This window comes from Tachypleus tridentatus, chromosome 6, assembly GCF_004210375.1.
Source record: "Tachypleus tridentatus isolate NWPU-2018 chromosome 6, ASM421037v1, whole genome shotgun sequence".
Taxonomy (NCBI): Eukaryota; Metazoa; Arthropoda; class Merostomata; order Xiphosura; family Limulidae; genus Tachypleus; species Tachypleus tridentatus.
Window position 1 is genome coordinate 33,415,787 of NC_134830.1, and position 19,883 is coordinate 33,435,669.

At 34.8% G+C, this 19,883-nt stretch overlaps 1 protein-coding gene across 3 annotated transcripts in view; it reads left to right on the forward strand.

Annotated features, from left to right (window-relative positions):
• LOC143252210 (dachshund homolog 1-like) overlaps positions 1–19,883 on the forward strand; it is a 61,750-nt gene that overhangs the window by 22,055 nt on the left and 19,812 nt on the right. For 2 of the 3 annotated variants that reach the window (XM_076503984.1, XM_076503986.1), the window contains exons 2-3: positions 6,661–6,785; positions 17,337–17,613. In XM_076503984.1, the coding sequence (XP_076360099.1) occupies positions 6,661–6,785; positions 17,337–17,613 (402 nt within the window). The remainder of the gene's footprint in view (positions 1–6,660; positions 6,786–17,336; positions 17,614–19,883) is intronic. The other variant, XM_076503985.1, reaches the window with a different exon arrangement.

Here is a 19,883-nt window from a genome sequence, read left to right on the forward strand (position 1 = left end):
TTAATTAAACATTGTGGTGAGACATTCATACCCATGTTATTTATCTTATACCGTACTTTTTAATTAAACATTGTGGTGAGACATTCATACCCATGTTATTTATCTTATACCGTACTTTTTAATTAAACATTGTGGTGAGACATTTGTACCCATGTTATTTATCTTATACCGTACTTTTTAATTAAAATTATGGTGAGACATTCATACTCGTGTTATTTATCTTACACCGTACTTTCTAATCAAACATTGTTGTGAGACATTCGTACCCATGTTATTTATCTTATACCGTACTTTTTAATTAAACATTGTGGTGAGACATTCATACCCTTTTATGTTATTTATCTTATACCGTACTTTTAATTAAACATTGTGGTGAGACATTCATACCCATGTTATTTATCTTACACCGTACTTTCTAATCAAACATTGTTGTGAGACATTCGTACCCATGTTATTTATCTTATACCGACTTTTTAATTAAAATTGTGGTGAGACATTCATACTCGTGTTATTTATCTTACACCGTACTTTCTAATCAAACATTGTTGTGAGACATTCTTACCCATATTATTTCCGTTAAAGGCCAAATATTGATAATAGTGAGGTACACTTACCATAATCTGGGCTGCATAGTAAGAATAATGACGAACATAGCAATCAACTTATTTCATAGTACGTAAAACTTCTAAATTTTTATCAAGTATGTGAAGGATATATTTGTAAATACTGAACGACTAGCATGACGGGTTAGAGACTATTAGAAAACAACAACTACACAACGAAGACGAAAGTGTCTCATTGCTATTTGGCAGCCTAAATATAATTGTCACATATCGAGCCACAATACTTTATGGATTTTGTAATTTTTTCTGCTACTACTGCAGTCACTCGTGACATTAATGTTACGTTGTGTAATTGTGACATTAGACGTGTTAGTTAGCTTGCCCAAATTGTGAACACTGGGCTATATGGTTCGCGGCCTATTGTTTATTTAAGACAAAACGTGGTATTGACATTGTTGCCATGGATGCGGTAAAAGAGTAGAAGTCAAATCCATTATTTAATTATATAAGAGTAGTCCATAGAGTTGGCAAATGGTCCCTCTAGTCTATCTACCAGATCGAACTTAAGGAAAATATAGCCCTTATGTAGCTTTACTCAAAAGTGATAAAACAAACAAACAGTTTTTATTTAGCGACTGTAATATATTCTGATGGATTTCAAGCAATGAACAATATTGCTAAATTAAAAACGTTATTTGCGGATATGTCACCTACAAGGCTAATTTTGAACATTTTGAAGCTGAAATACTATGAAATTCAGTGCAACATCATAATAATGATAAATTGAACAAGATATTGTTATTCTAGACATTAAATGTGCACTTTCTGTAAGAGCTGTATATATGTAAAGATATAAAGACAACCGAAAGTTAATCATTTGAAGGTTTTCCGTAATTAATTATTTAACCCTATTCATATCTATCTGCGGGCCGAGCATGGACCAGTGGTAAGCGTGTCGAATTGGGGGCATCCGATGATCCGAGTTCGAAACGTGATACTGTAAGCTCGCTTCACACTTTTAACTGTGGATGCGTTATAAAAATGGCACTTAATCACTTTCTTCCATTAAGAGTCCCTGCTTCGTGCAGACCGTGCTTCTGACATGTTGCTTTCTCTCAGGTCCACAGTTCGTTATTATGTCTAGATCATAACGAGCTTCTCAACAGACTGATCAGCTTACTATGTGCATAAAGTGTCGTTTAAGTAAATAAACACATACGGCTATGTCTTCATCGGTACTTCTTTGCCCATCGTTTTAAATATATTCAACAGGTAACTATGATTTTAGAAGATAAATGGTTCTATTTACTGATTGTATATATATATATATATATATATATGTGAAGTGAGATAGGGTGATGGAGTGTCTACATAATGTTATGTAATATTAGAATCAGACATTTCTAGTTCAGAAATACACTGTTTGCTACTTTAAATCCATTAAAGTACATTATAGTAATAGAAAGTTCCTTACGTTTAGAAAACATTTTATTCCTCATAAATCCATTATCACAGTAACTTTGACGTGCTTTAAAAATTATAATTAAAATTATTTAGACGTAGAAGCATTACTTACGAATAAGTAGTTTTAATAGTGTGAAAATACACAAAAGTACAGCTGAACATAAAACTGAAAACTACGCTGTTAAGCCTCTACGTTGGTGTGATAGTTTTGACTGTATAACAATTTAGTTGATTTAATAGTTTCCTCGACAGTAAAAGTATAACCGCATACAGCCAGCTCTTGGGCTACTTTTTACAAACGAATAGGTGGATTGACCGTCACATTATATCGCTCCCATGACTAAAAAGGGGAGCGTGTTTAGTGTGATGGGGATTCGAACCAGTAACCCTCAGATTACGAGTCGAGCGCTCTAACCCCCTGGTCATGGCGTGCCATCCGCAGATTTACCGCTGTCTCAGCGGGTGACAATAATGTAGGGTTTTTATTCGCCATTTAAAGAGAGATGGTTTTGTCTGCTTTGTAGTCATTAGCCGATCAGTTAATATCTCCAGTTTCCACCCTATCTTGTGTGATTCCTTTTTCTCAAGTTCAGTAGCCACCCCTATATACATTTAACGATTTGTTTGTTTGTTTTTGGAATTTCGCACAAAGCTACTCGAGGGCTATCTGTGCTAGCCGTCCCTAATTTAGCAGTGTAAGACTAGAGGGAAGGCATCACCACCCACCGCCAACTCTTGGGCTACTCTTTTACCAACGAATAGTGGGATTGACCGTAACATTATACGCCCCCACGGCTGGGAGGGCGAGCATGTTTAGCGCGACGCAGGCGCGAACCCGCGGATTATGAGTCGCACGCCTTACGCGCTTGGCCATGCCAGGCCTCATATTTAACGATAAACAATTCCTTATATTTGTTTGTTTGCTTTTTTATAAGATTGCGAGGTAGGTTTCTAGGTTTCAGAGCTCATTCTGAAGCTTTATTAATTTTACATATAATAATAATAATAATAAATAGGTTGTCAAAGACCGTGGAGACTATTTTAATTTATCAAATAATAATACAATTATAGTCACTACGAGAACTAGCTAGGCACTAGGCCTGTTGAAGAAAGATGATGACGAACGAAAATAAGAAATCTCGAGTTTGGTTATTCGACGGTTTTCGACTTTGGGACGCTCTGAACAGCTGAAAAGCGTCATATATATCGGAAATAGAGTGACTATACCAGGTTGCTCTTCATATTTAGTTTCTGACAGCCTGTAGAAAAGAAAACCTAGATAATGTTTGTATAAAAAAGCCAAACCGTTATATTATTTTTCAAAAAAATTGCTGTTCAGGTTGCTGTGCTATTTTTATAACAAGAATATCTATGAGGCTAAATATATATATAAACATAAACATGTTTGATTTACAAATTATTAGTACATCTTTATTCAACTTATAAAGTTTTAAATATATATATATGTATGTAAATATTAAAAATCACTGTTTGTTTAATCTGTTTAGTTTAGAAAATAAATTGTTATAACTGTTGATTACACGTGTGTGTGTGTTTTTGTAAGAGTGTGGAGTGATGGTGAAGTACTCACTTAATGGCCCGGCATGGTGGCCAGGTGGGTTAAGGCGTTCGACTCATAATCTGAGGGTCGCGGGTTCGAATCTCCGTTACACCAAACACGTTAGCCCCTTCAGCCATGGAGACATTATAATGTGACGGTAAATTCCACTATTCTTTGGTAACAGAGTAGCTCAAGGGTTGGCGGTGGGTGGTGATGACTAGCTGCCTTCCCTCTAGTCTTACACTGCAAAATTAGGGACGGCTAGCGCAGATAGCCCTTGAGTAGCTTTGCGCGAAATTCCAAAACAAAACAAACATACAAAATCTAGTTAGAGAGAAAAAATAAAAATCGTGTGAATTACTAATGTGACACCAGTGAGAGATGAATAATTAATTATGAAACTATAATCAATATGAATGATAAGTGTGGCCATTGACTTATTGCCTAGAAAGAAAGATGAAATGTCTACACTTCCTGCTATCACCGAAACCTTTTATCCTTCGCATTCATAATCTATGTGAGCAAACCATCAGCTTTTTAGATTAATCTAACTTTTGTAAAACGGTTGTCTTTAATAAGCAAGCCTAGCCCCCGGTTTACCACGTGCTGGCTGGTTGCTTAGCAATGCTCATTAGGGTGAATATCGTTTATATGAAAAGAGAACGTGTATTAACATCGTTTATTACTGGATGAAATGAACATTCTTCTGGTGTATTCCTTTTTATTCTATTCGAATGAAGAATATTGTATATTAAATTCCTGTGATTGATGCATACAGAACCATTAAGACAAACCCAGCATGACGTACTGACTAGTCGATTGAAAAAACAAAAAAAAATCCTATGATGATTATTTTCCAGCGTATATTCCTCTCAGTACCTCTTTCTACCCCTCTTTATATAAGCTTGGTTCATATCTATAAAATATGAGCTAGGGATAAGTAGATCAATTACTATAGAATCACATTTCATATACTTTGTTTATAAATGAGTACAAAGCTATAGTCTATCTATGCTCTGATTTTTGCGACATCTGGGATTGCACAACAATACATTGTTTATAAAGGATCAAACTATAAAACAATATTCAAAACACAGTTCTGTTCAGATGTGTTCTTCATTAGTTCTTTGTTATAAAAGATAATTTTCTAGCTATACAAAAAAGCTGTCAGTAACTGTTATTTAAATGGTGCATATATTAGAAATACAGAAAGAAAAACAAGGCAGAAATAAATATAAATATCTCGCAATGAAAAACGCATAAAATTAAATTGCTAAACACAGAGACAGAGTATCTTTACATTAACACAATTCTGAAAATTCACTAAGTCGATATAATCCACGTTGCTATCTATGATCATGTTCTATTTAACAACCGTATGGCGTAGTTTCCATTACAAAAGGCTCAGTCGTAAGGTTGTTATGTTTAAAATACACAATTCTTTCTTGCTTTTCGTAATCCATCTAGTGTACAAAAACGACAGTTCCCAGAGCCCGGTTCAATAATCTGATTGCACAGAAATCAGAATTTAGACAGAGACTCTTCTTGATTGTGTTGCTCATTGCTGCCTGTGAAATGTGGACAATGTTCATCACTAACCTTTCTGTTCTTAAATCCTCACTCGTTAAAAACGCCGCACTTTGCTTACAAAACGTGGGCACGACTTTTTACAGGTGTTTTTTTAAATGGTCTTGATATCCCAAGTTAATCCATATTTTTTTGTTATCTGTTACCGTTAAATATAAGGCATAGCTCATTGTTAGGAATTCTAAATCCCTGTGAGCTAAACACATATTTACAATGTACATGTGGGAATATTTCGTCACAAACAATTGTTACATACCATTCTTAAAAGCGATTAATTTTCTGTGGGATCACACTATTATCTATGAAATGCTCAATAGTTTCAAAATAGAGTTCTTAAATATGCCATTCTACCTCAAATTTTATTTGTTATGGTTGTCACGAGACTTTCTGGTTGCATATTCAAAACTGTTTTATATAACTTACTCAATCCTATGTAGTGTGCTTCTTGCAACTTAAGGTTTACAAGAGGTCTGTTTAATGTTTCGATACCTGTAATACAATCATACAATCCTCTTCTTGTGGATGTTTACGCTCTGTAACTTTATTTAGTTTTTCTTGTTAATTTTATATGAAAAATATACGCTTTTGTTTAATAGCTAAGATTCTTTCACCTTTATGTACTTCAGTGTTGTGTCCTGTTGTTAGTTTTATGGTTATAAACAAAATGGCATAGGTAACATTAAATTAGATACATGGTAGAAGTTCCTGTTTGTTTTTATAAAGTATGTATTTTTCTTGACTAATTTGGGTACACATAGCCTGCTGGTTAGCATGCTGAGTTGTAAATCAAAAGATCCAAGATTTGAACAACGATTTCGAATATCATTCTCCGTATTTCAGCTGTAAGTGTGTTATAAAATCAACAGTCAGTCCTCTTATTTGGTTCAGAGAACCAGACAAAGTCCTTATGACAAAGAAGTCTCTGACCAGATTACATAATCCACATGTACATAAAGTGCTGTTCAAGTTATAAAGTTACAATCCTTTATTTGGTAAATACTCATAAATATTCTCAATAATGCAGTGCCCGTGGCAGGCACGTTTTTTTTTTTTTATAGTTTCAATACCTTATTGTTTCTTCTACCAAAGCTGTGTGAACTGTAAAAATGAGCTGGTAGGTATTTTAAATCTCTAGTTCATTGATAGTCAGACATTTCAAATACATCTTTTATGAAATTTCTTCTTCTCGAAATTCTAAAAGAAAGATACCCCCTACCAATTGTAACACGTAATAAATAAATAAGTTTTAAAAAATCTTTTCAATTTGTTCATTTGTGGAAAAATTCGTATGGACGACTTCGCACAAACAGCTAGCGGAAATATTCAATAAAGAACTCACTTTAATTTGCTGTTTTCTGTTTGGTTTGGTGAAAAATAAAGGTTCTGTAAAATAAATAATTTCTTCTAAAATCTGACACTTTTTGACTTATTACACCCTTAGAATTATAACGCAAATTACACTTTCTTTGACTAATTTTTTTTTAGTTGCAGACCTGGACGACCACCTAAGAGAGTTCCTATGACGGAACCTATGTCGTCATCAGCCAGTCTTCTGAAGAAAGGCCGTCTGGATGGTGAATACCATGGGTACAAGAACAGCCAGCGGAACGGTACGTTTAACTGGAACGAAAAACAACGAAGTATATGGAAATATAGACAGAGATCATTAGAAGTAGTAATATAAATATTGAATATGGCAGTGCAAAACTATGAGAGATAAGTAGGTGTTATAGTTAACTCGATATCCCAAATGAGAATACTGACTAACAATTTCAGGACATCAAAATAACAGAGAGGCAAATAGAACAATAATAAGGATATACCTAGGAAACAAACAAATTAATAGACAAACGCTAGGAACGTATCCGAATATACGAGACAAGCAGATCAAGAAACAGTATAAACATACTGATGAAACAGATGATATAAGTATATCCTTATATTTAACAAACATATCAAGAAACAATATGAACATATTGATGAAACAGATGATATAGATATATCCTTATATTTAATAAACAGATCAAGATAAGTAGCTGTTATTGACATACCAAGAAGATAAAACCAATTTCATAGACATCTCTACATTACAGACAGGGAGACAGATAGATCAATGACGTGGGTGTATCGACATAGCAGACAATATGTATAAACAAATGCAATTTTTTTATCGTTTTAAGTTACCTTAATGGAGCGCATGTATTGTGACACATAATTTTGCGATTTAAACATTCAACCTAAATATAACGTTTCTGTTAATTTTTGAAATCAAAGTACATATTTTTAGATAACAGAATAAACAATTAAAATTAGAGGAATAAAAATCGCACATCAGACTATAAACATCTGTTTATGTACAGTTAAAGAGATGTGTTTTATATTTTATGTCATAGGCGAGCACTCTAAGTGTTTAACACTGCCCCAGTAGTGTGATATAATTCATATGTATTTATATATGAATATATGATATATTTATATGGGATATATATTTATGAAACATCAATATTATTTCTAGAATTTTGTTATTTCTTTGTTGTTAAGTGCAATGTTACACAGTTGGCTATTTGTGTTATATCCGCCACAAATATCAAAACCATATTTTTAGCGGTATCAGCTTAGCTTTGGCAATAGAAGTCAAACCATAGTTTCTTACCTAAACGTATGACTGTTGTTGTTGCAAGAAGACAATACTGTTGCACTACTTACTGAATTAACCTTTTTAATTTAGGCTTAGTTTAACACTACACTAAAAACTATATTTTCATAACAACAGCTGTGTCACGAGATAGAAACTGGTTCATGCAATGCTTTTTTTGTTTGTTTGAAGTTAAGCACAAAGCTACACAGAGATAACTGTGCTCTGCCCACAAAGGCTATCGAAGCCCGGTTTCTAGAGTTGCAGGAACACAGACATGCTGCTATGCCACTACAACGCTAACGCATTGTATAAAGTTATTTTAATATGTTTTATTCAGTATGTACATCGATATTTGAATACTTTAGTTTTACATATATCAATTATGAGTTTTGTTGTTGTTAAGCGCAATGCTGCTCAATATGTTCTGTGACCACCGCAAGTATCGAAACCCGGTTTTTAGTGTTATAAGCTCTAGGAATTACTGCTTAATCATTAAGGCGCTGTATTATCACCAGTGTATTGTGTGTTTTCTTATAGCAAAGCCACATGGGGCTATCTGCTGAGCCCACCGAGGGGAATCGAACCCTGTTTTTGCGTTGTAAATCCGAAGACATACAGCTGTACTAGCGGGAGGTCACCAGTATATTACTTTGTAAGGAGGAAAATTTAACATTATTTCAGTACAAAAGGTGATATCTAGTGTAAAATGTTTTGTTTTTGTGTGAACAAGTTATAATAACAATTTATATACAGTGCCCCCTAGCTCAGCGGCAAGTCTGAAGGCTTATAACACTGAATATCTGGTTCTAATACCCGCGGTGGGCAGAACTAGGCCATAGAACAAAACCATATACCTCTTAGAACATTAATATATAACATGCTTGATTCAGATTTGAACCTGTTACAGTCCGCTTAGAGTGACTGTTTTCAATTGACTTTTTTAAAAACCTTCCATTGTCACCACCGAAGGGTTTTCTAAATTACTCACTTCATATGTCTTACATTTTTTTGGGTGTCATTAATGCCATCACACCTGTTGGTTAAAGATTAGCTAGTCCCTAAACATGTGGCCCCTTGCCGACAAAAGAAAAAAAAAACAACTCATAAAGCTGAAACTTCAAATCAGAACCTAGATTATACAATAGTTGGTAGTACAATATTAACTCATGTCAAGTAGCTATACCCGAGAAACTAGAGGAGCAGTCGTGTTTAACTACCTAAGTCTATAGAACGAATATTAGCACAGTTAGAGTTATGACACATGTATAGTTAGGGTTATGATACATATAGAGTTAAAGTTATGATACATGTGGAGTTAAAGTTATGATATATGTATAGTTAAAGCTATGATACGTGTATAGTTGGAGTTATGATACATGTATAGTTATAGTTATGGTAGATGTACTTTTGGATTTATGATACAGTTGAGTTTTATGATACGTGTACAGTTAAAGTTATGATACATGTGCTGTTGGACTTACGACACATATATAGTTAAAGTTATGATAAATGTACAGTTAGAATTATGACACTGCCACCACTAAAGTTATTACTTGTAATATAAAATATTTTTAGATAGTAACTTCCTATTACTAAAAACACCACCTAAACAAACAATGCATATTTCTTTTAATTGTTTATTATCACTAGAGAAATGCTCATTCGAATGTACAGTTTTCTGCTTCTTCTTACGTAATAGCGCGTGCAGTTTTTATGCATTGATGAAAGTGTTAATTCAAAGAAAACTGCTAAAACGTTCGTATGAAAAGATTGGTATAAATGAGAATAGACATAATGCAAATAGTGCTTATTTGATAACCGTTACTTATTGAAAAAATTGGAGACGTCGCGTTTGTGTTACTAGTTTAATTGTCACTGTGACCTTCTAAAAACATGCACATTACTAATAGCTGTTGGCTGACTTTGTAAGGACCTGTCAAATTTTCTCGACTCTAAAGTGAAGTTTAGAAGGAAACAGTGAACCGAAAGTGGCGAATAGATTTAACAGCTTTACAAAATATACCTTTTCGAAACACATTTATGTAAACAAATTTGATGGAAGTCTTTCATGACCAAACAACAAAACTAAAGTATCTCAAGTATCAACAGTTATGAAAATAGAAATATTAATCATTATTTATTAATAATATATTTTTTCTCGGTGAAATAATATAGAACCAATACATAATGAATCAACTTAGGTATCCACTCTATAAATATTAAATACTTTAGGCCAATCTAAAGCTAGAGACGTAATCGAAACAAGTGATAAGTGTCTAACAGCAACAGAATTTAAACAAGCTCCTTTAATCATTTATAATATATGAGTATTGTTCGAGTTTCAACATAACAATCTTGTACTTCACTTACGATTTCAATATAAAAAAAAGGAAAGAGACATCTCAGGTCACGTGACGTTGCTGTTTGCTAATCTATTTCAAGCCACGCGTGTAATACAACAGTGTTGAATGGTCTATATATTCAATATGCATATTTTATGCATTCGCTTGTCCTTTCAAATAAACTCATACCACATCAAGTCCCTCTGTTACTCACAACCCAATCAGTGTTGTCTAATTAAATTTCAACCTTGGTAATTGAGACCGTTGTTTTAAAGTCAGCCATATACTGAAACAGTGAGTGCACTACTTTATTTCCGCGCGGGCACAGAAAAGGGGACTGATGAGTCATCCTCACTGTATTCTGGTGGAAAGGTAATCGACTTTGTATTACGTAGCCTCTGGCCACAAGAGCAGAGCCGTCGGGGACTTTCGTTCGTTGTCTACCAGAACAATAGCCGATTTGTGATTTGTGCAGACAAAGGACAATTCAAATTCACTTGCTACCTAAGTGCAAAGCGGGTGAAAGATATTCACTTATTGTTTGTATATAACTGTCTTAATGTAAGAACGTAGCTATTATACGTGTATGTTGTTCTTCGTGCTACGTTTAAAAAGGTAAAACTATTGGTATATCGTATTGTATGAATTATGTTACACAGGATAGCCACAAATATAGGTATATCATTTTATTCCAAAACCGACGTAACTTACACCGTATTGTGTCAAAAAGTAACACCGCCGTAACTATTCGTATGACAAGTTGTTCCAACTTCGTCAAATACAAAGTTCTGGAACTATTGGTATATTGTGTGGTTTAAGTTATGCTAAATGATACCACTGTGACTATATTCTGCATTGTGTTGTTTAAGGTATGTTCAAATAATACCACTAAAACTTCTTATATATCACGTTCTTTAAGCTACATGAAAGATAGCTTTGACTTTATAAGTGTTATTTATGTTTTAAAAAACGCCAATATGTACATATAATGTATTTTCAATGCATCAATTTCAGATTTTAACCTTCTTGTTTTAGTATGTATTCACATGTACGAAGGATTAGTTAAAAGCGCTATGACGAAAAATAACTATAATTAACGTTTCGCCAAGGTCCTACATGTATATTTTGTTTCAGGACTACGTTTTAAAATAAAATACACTCAAGTACACATACATACCTTTGTATGATAGGGGTAAGTTTGATGTTTAATCTGCATGACCAAATATATACTTTTGTGTTTTCTACTGTGTTATTATATAATCGCCACAATCGAACATAACTTGTTGTCTGTACTATGTTGATATATAGCCGCCAGGATCACACATATATGCAAAAGGTTGAGTCCGTTACACTAAAACGATGTTGGAGTCTACCACGCCGTTACAGTGCATGTCGCCTCCTCTGGTCACGCTCTCCCTGATGACCGTGCATCTTGACAATAGTCATACAACATAGGGTCCACTGCAAAAAGTCTCCGTCGTAAGGCTGCTGTCAAGTCTGAAGCGCATAGATCCCACCTTTTTCTCTTTTGTTATAAGATGTCGCGTTTGCTAAACTGGTGTACGACTTGTCGCAGATATTGTTCTGAACGGTCATGCCTCTTCAGATTGATCCATTTTCCTTTGTTTTTCAATGGCATTAACTACAAGGGAAATCCACGTCTTGGAAATCTTAAATGCCTGAAGTGAACACATCTTTATGACTATAATATATGAATATTTAGCGTCAAAAGGGGCGCATAAAAATTATGTATTACGTTCCACTGTCGTGTTATAGTGGGTGTGTTTGTCACGTGACTTGCTGATTAGAAAATTCCAGATCGTTTTAACATTATGTACTCAACCTTAGATACTTGTCTAGGCCGTGTGAATGTACAACCGTAATCATCACACATATACACTTGTTATATCAATTATTTTGAGTAAGTAATTTTCTTTCTTATACTGTTCTTATTATTTATGTTATTTATATTTTATTCGATATGGTTAACTTATTCATTGTATTACCACTTTAATAACTGTGCTGAGAAACCGACAAATAAAAATGTACTAAATACCACAGTTTATAAATACTGACTACTACGCGTTAAACTGCTGTTTTCCAACTTTCCCTGCTTTCGAGCCACCTGAAATACGTGTCACTACGAGTTAAAACAGTGATTTTCAAATCTGTCGAACCACCTTTCATTTTTCTCTAATCTATGCTCAATTACAGAAGGCGGGAGGTTCCTGTTTTAATATGTGTTTAAGTAAAACTTAATAGTGTTCTTATTTTCTGTTTGTTCAAATACATTTTAGAATAAAAATTTTATTATTTTAAATTAAAAATATGTTTATTATTTTGTTTTATCTCAATTGTGCTGTGATCCATCCGATACCTCTGCGACGCATTGTTTAGGAACAGCTGTCGTCAATTTATAACCAAGGCCCACTTGTTACGTACGTACACCACGATACCCCTGCGACGCATTGTTTCGGAACGGCTGTCGTCAGTTTATAATCAAGGCTCACTTGTTAGTACGTACACCCCGATACCTCTGCAACGCATTGTTTAGGAACAGCTGTCATCAGTTTATAACCAAGGCCCACTTGATGCGAACGTACACCCTGATACCCTTGCGACTCATTGTTTAGGAACGGCTGTCATCAGTATATAACCAAGACCCATTTGTTACGAACGTACACCCCGATACCCTTGCGACTCATTGTTTAGGAACGGCTGTCATCAGTAAATAACCAAGACCCATTTGTTACGAACATACTTCCGTCTCTTGTTCTTGCTGAGTGGCCCACCACACAATTAATGGTGCCAAGAACTTTCATAGAATGTTTGTCTGTGTATTTATGGGTGTTAAGAAATATGTTAAAAAGAAACATTTCTATAATTTAACAACTAATTACGCATACACTAAGCACGAGTAATTATATTAGTAATATATGTGAACGATCAGTTTAAAGAGTTTTATTAATGAAAAATTCTCACGAGGCTACGAGTTGCAACAAATAACATTAGTTGCTGTTTTTATTTCTATAACTCAGGAATCTGGTATTCTAAAGAATATCCCAAAATAATATGACGGATTTCTTGTCATTAAATAACCAGTTTCCTGAGATAAAGGTTCCAGGATGTTTTATCCCCATGATTATTGACTCTCGCGTGAAAACAAATTAACTTTTGATGTTGTATTCCTATGCATAAGATGCATACTTTGTGAACAATTATTGCTATGGGACTTGATTGTGGTAATTAAATGAAATCACCACCAAAATTTCTCTAATTTTTATAAATGTTCCAGAATTGTTTTTGAACGATGTTTCAGTTCTAAGTTTTCCTTGCATTAATTGAATCGTCATATTTTTTGTTTTGTGTTCAGACAAATTTGCATATTTTTTTGCATAAATAGTTTTTTGGTATTTTCTAATCATTTTTTGAAAATTTTAGTCTCTTCTATTTGACTGAAAAATGTGTTTGATAATTGTTTTATTGAAATAGAACCATTTCTTTCTAATGAGGTTTGGTATGTTTTGAATTTCGCACAAATCTACTCGAAGGCTATCTGCGCTAGCCGTCTTTAATTTAGCAGTGTAAGACTAGAGGGAAGGCACCTAGCCACCACCACCCACCGCCAATTTTGGGCTACTCTTTTACCAACGAATAGTGAGATTGACCACCACATAACAACGCCCCCACGGAGGAGAGGGCGAGCATATTTGGTGTAACGGGGATTCGAACCCGCGACCTTAAGATTACGAGTCAAGTGCCTTAACCACCTGGCCGTGCCAGGCCCCTTCTAATGAGACACCAATTTTATGCAACAAAATGCTGAATATTTTGCATCAAAGTGTAATTTCTCATATTGAAAATACAAACTATAATTACCAAATTACATACCTAATTATATTCTCACTTGGAAACAAACTTACAAGATGTCTTCAAAAAGTAATAAAAAGTAGATAAAAAGATAGACTGAATAAACAAATGTTTGGTGAGACATTGTCCGGTGAGTTATATATCCTGAACTTCCAAATCGCTTTTTTCAAAGTACAGAACTCGGTTTCCTATCACTTTATAACACGCCATTCTTCAAACTACGTAACTTTGTATCCCGAGGTCTTTTATCGCTTTTTTAAATCTATGTAGCTTGTCATCCTGCCATCACAAATCACGATTTCGAAAACTACGGCGTATTTTAGTATCTTGAGATATCTTATAATTTTCTTAATATCATGGAATTTCGTATTGCCATCACAAATATGTCGTTTTTAACTGTTTTTATCAAAACTGTAGAACTTGGTTTCCTCCCGCTGCACATCACGTCTTTCTTAAAGCTGCATATCCTTATATCCTGATATTTCTTATCGCTTTCTTCCAACTAAATAACGTTATATACCGACATCTATCGTTGTCATAGAACTATGAAACTTGATATCGTACCATCAAGGATCATGAGTTTCCTAAAACTAAGCAACCATGTATCCTGATGTCAATATCTGCTTTCCTAAAACTAAGTAACCATGTATCCTGACATCAATAATTGCTTTCTTAAAACAACGAAACTTGGTATCTTACCATCACAAATCACGATTTTCTAAAATTACAACACTTGGTTCTCTGACATATCTTTTTTTAAAAAAAACAACTACCTAACCTGTATCCTGGTACCACTTATCGTTTTCTTAACATTATATAATTTGGTATCGTACCGTTACAATTCAAATTGCTACCTTCGTCCTCTGAAGAGATCAAAAGAATGTTCTTGTAAGAGCAACATTTCTTTTTATGTTTATGAGATGTTATGTCTATTCAAGCACATTGATATATTTTTCTCTAATAATTTTGAAATAATAAAAATATTCTGGATAAAACCTTATTAAACTCTCTACGAGAATTATTTAGTGCAAGATAAGCACTAAACAGTGGAAGGTGATTATTAGCTTTGTATTATTATTATTATTAATCAATAATCAATATTTAACTCCATATCCTCTTGAGAATTAAAAAATTATGATATAAATAACCAAACTTATATATGTTGTATTAACTTTAATATACTAGTTCAGTGAAATGTTCTCTGTCTGGAAGAGTATTTTCAACGAACTAATTTTATAAGTCAAGTTATTGGTAATCATTTTTCACTTTTGTCGAACAAGTTACCGTTTTTCTGTTTTTATATCGTTTTCTTACTTTGATGTCCATATGCTGTATTGTTTACGTCACTGAGTGTTTCTGTTTATTACAACACTAACCTTATAGAACTAGTCAATAAAACTGAGTGAAATCATCCAATTTCTTGTAAGATACATAGAGGCGACCCCAAGACCATTTAATACAATAATTGGAATATAGATGATATTTTCTTTGTCTGATTTGTAGATTACTGAGGACTTGGTTTATGTATTTGTTTGTTTTAATTTCGCGCAAAGCTACACGAGGATTATCTGCGCTAGCCGTCCCTAATTTAGCAATGTAATACTAGATGGAAGGCAGCTAGTCTTCACCACCCACCGCCAACTCTTGGGATAATCTTTTAACAACGAATAGTGAGATTGGCCGTCACATTATAACGCTATCACTGCTGAAATAGTGAGCATGTTTGGTGTGACGGGAATTCGAACCTGTGATCCTCGGATTGCGATAAAAGCGCCCTAACCACTTGGCCATGCCGGACCTATAACGCTTGGATCTTCAAGCAACTTGCTGAATAAATAGCTAAGTAAAATGCGTTTTGAAGAACAATGGACTCCATCAGTAATTTCAGAGTTCAAGAAGACATTTTGATGGTTAAGTCTTGCATTAATATCTGCCTCTATAAGCTTTCGTAACTTTTTCGAACATAAAATTCAAGTAACTAAACTTATTGAAAGCGTGTGGCCCAGTGGGTTAGCGGTAAACTTACAATGCTAAAAGTTGAGGTTCAATTCTTTACTGTGGGCAGAGCACAGATAGCCCATTGTTCAGCTTTGCGCTAAAGCAACAACGACTGAAGAAGGAATAAAGTCTGTGCATATATAACACCGTTAACAAAATCATTCATATTGTGCTTAGTTTTCTTAACGATTTACAAAATGTTTTCTTTTGTGTAATAAAACCCAACAATGAAAAGATTTAAAGCCAGTTTAGTACAATGTTTTGAAATATATATGAAACCTTCACTAAGAAGAAGTTATTATATATTTCTGACCACACCCACTTGTCCATCTAATGAGCCTGATTGACTGTAATGAATACCTAACCAACAGCAATAACACCGCATGTTGTTATTTTTTGGCCTGATCTCTCTGTGCACAGAAATTCTAAATTTAACCATAGTATTTTGTACAGGATGGTTATAATAAAAAAATCTACCTTCTTGTTTAATGGAAATGTGAATACCCATCGCTATTGTTGGTTTTATATATGTAAATTATATCAATCTCGCTTAATGAATTTCCGTTGCAAAAGGTTTTTTACCTCAGGAGTAATAATGGATCGTATCACTCGTCACGAATGTTAGTAAAAAAAAACATTAAGGTGATGTCTTGAAAAACGTGTTAACCTCCTGAAACGTAAAAATACATTAAACGTAAAATTTTAATATAACATAATTCGGAATGATATACGATTTTTGACAGAAATGTATATCAACGCTTGTACCAAGGTATAAGCTTAACGATAAATAGGCCTATTTGTGAATACCATCACTGTTTGGATAACACTAATAACGGATATACAGTTCCAAGTATCCATGAATGATATAAAATAATTAGTGCTCATTTTCATAGTTTCTCAAACTGAGTAACAAAGTTCTAGATACTTAGCTTTCTTCTCTCTCTCTCTCTTTCTTTAGCCCCATAAAAAGGGGTTCTGGCCTCCTGGACCCTCCCCTATATCTGACCTTGAAGTATGATAAAAGCTAACTTTTTGTAGAATATTTTCTATTCATTTACACAGCCCTTAATACAGAAAACGTTCATTCGTTGAGTGACGTTCTGAAAAGAGAAAGCCGTAACCACGCCTACTTCATTTGTGTGTGTGTGTGTGTGTATTTTATAAATCGAAAATTTTCTTTTTACGTTTTACTCTTCCGTCTTTGTATTTTAACCGTATGTTCTAGGAACATATTCAAGAGATGTTAACGTAAATGTAACCACTGCAACGATCTTTAATATTTTACTGACTCCTTTTTTTTTAACACTTCACAGGGGACCCTTTAGACAAAGTTTCATTTTTACAAAACGGTTATAACCAGATGATGGCACAAGCGGCGGCGGCGGCGGCAGCAGCGGCAGCGGCTACTGGAGCGCCATCTCACATTAACCCTCTTCCGTTTATGGCATTAAACCACCAGGTGTCCCACCACAGTATGATTCCAGCCAGTGGTTCCTTAGGTTTGACTAGTCACGCCTCAACTGATCGAAGTGATGGCGCTGGCATCGGAGAAAGATCCGGACAAGTATCTGACAGTTGTGTCACAAACAGGTTTGTGTTACTTGTTTGCTTTTGTTTCTTATTATTATCAACAAACAAACACTACAGTAAGAAAGGTGCGTATAGAATAGAGTTTATGGATATTAACACATGACAGGCAAAGTAGCAGCTTGTAAAATGGGTTTCCCTACTTAACAGTAATGTAAAGAAATCACCTACGTAAGGTCTGGTTTATACACACTACTGGCCAAAATCTTAAAGCCAATGAACATAAAGAAAAAATATGCATTTTGTGTTGTTAGACTCAACCACTTGTTTGAGTAGAGCTTCGAAAGATGAAAATAAGAAAAGGGAAAATAAAAATAAAAAACTTATTTTGCATTTAATAGGAAAAATGTAAACACTATGAAATTAGCCTAAATATTAGCTGGTCAAAATACTAAAATGAAGCGTTAATCGGTAAACACGTAATGAAATTTAGTCATTTGTGTTCAAGCATTAGCCTTGTCAACATCTCCAACTGACATCTCCTGTGTTACATTGGGTAAAAACATGGTAAAGGCTAAAAAGTTTACAGAATTTGAACGTGGCAGAACTGTCGAGCTGCAAAAGCAGCCATTGCTGGTGAGATTGGGCGAAATAAAACTGCTGTTGCAAATTTCTTAAAAGATCTTAAGGGATATGGAACGAGAATTTCAAGTGTTCGACCCAGGAAAATTTCGCCGGTGTTGAGCAGGAGGATTCAACAGGTTGTCCGGCAAGACACCGGCCTATCGTCGAACCAGATTAAGGCCCTTACGGACGAAGAATGCAGCTCAACAACAATAAGACGGCATCTACGAGGGAAAGGCTTTAAAAACCGTAAACGTCTTCAAAGGTCACGCCTCCTTCCACACCACAAAACAGCTCGGTTAAACTTTGCTGAGAAGCACCAAACATAGGACGAAGAAAAGTGGAAAAAGGTTTTGTTCTCCGATGAGATCCAGGACCAGATGGTTTCCAACGTTACTGGTACGATAAGGATATCTCACCGGAGACATTTTCGACACGACACAGTGGAGGAGGTTCCATCATGATCTGGGGTACTTTCTCCTTCCATGGAACAATGGAGCTTCAGGTTATACAGGGGCGTCAGACAGCAGCTGGTTACATTGGCATGTTGGAGGGAGCATTTTTATTGACTAAAGGCCCTCGCTTGTGTGGAAATGACTGGATCTTTCAGCAGGACAACGCTGCAATCCACAATGCCCGCAGGACAAAATACTTTTTCATGGCGAATAACGTGATTCTTTTGGATCATCCAGCGTGTTTTCCCGAACTAAACCCCATTGAAAATTTTTGGGGGTGGATATAGAAATGTATGTCAATTCCAAACAGTGCATGATCTTCATGAAGCCATTTTCACAACTTGGAATAACATTTCAGCCAGCTTTCTGCAAACGCTTATATCGACCATGCCAAAGCGAATGTTTGAAGTTATTCGCAATGATAGCCTGCAACTCACTACTGAGACTTCTTGTTGGGCATTTCATACCCTGTTTAGGACTTCTTTTTGGTATGGTCTTAAACTTTTGACCAGCTAGTATTTAGGCTAATTTTATAGTGCTCACATTTTCTCTATTAAATGCTAATTTTTTTTTAATTTTTCCTTTTCTTATTTTCATCTTTCGAAGCTCTACTCAAATAAGTGGTTGAGTCTAACAACGTAAAATGCGTATTTTTTCTTTATGTATGTTGGCCTTCAGATTTTGGCCAGCAGTGTATGTAAAAACGTGTAAGACTAGAGTGAAGGCAGCTAGTTATCACCACCACCGCGAACTCTTGGGCTACTCTTTTACCAACGAATACTAGGATTGACCGTCACATTATAACAACCCCACGTCTGAAATAGTGAGCATGCTTGGTGTGATGGGGATTCGAACCTGCAACCCTCAAATTACGAGTCAAGTACCTTAATCACCTGACATGCCGGGCCACCTGCGTGGGGATACTAAATTAAGATTTGAACGAAATGCGCTGTGACAACGTTTAAGTCTGCGTTATTTAATACAATAAGAAGATAGCAATATTGTTTTCGAACGTCAATCTAACAAAAATGATGAAAAAACAGATGAAAATGATTCAACATTGCTGTCTGTCCATTCATAAGCGGCCATTGATGCAAATACATTTTGTATTAAACACAATTAATGAGATAGACTAGACATCGCAAAAAGGTGTGTGTGTGTGGATGAATTTTATTTTTAACATTAGTTTGGACATCAAAAGCTGTGAGACTGTTGAAGAACAGACTTTTATATATTGTAACTTATCGCAGGAAT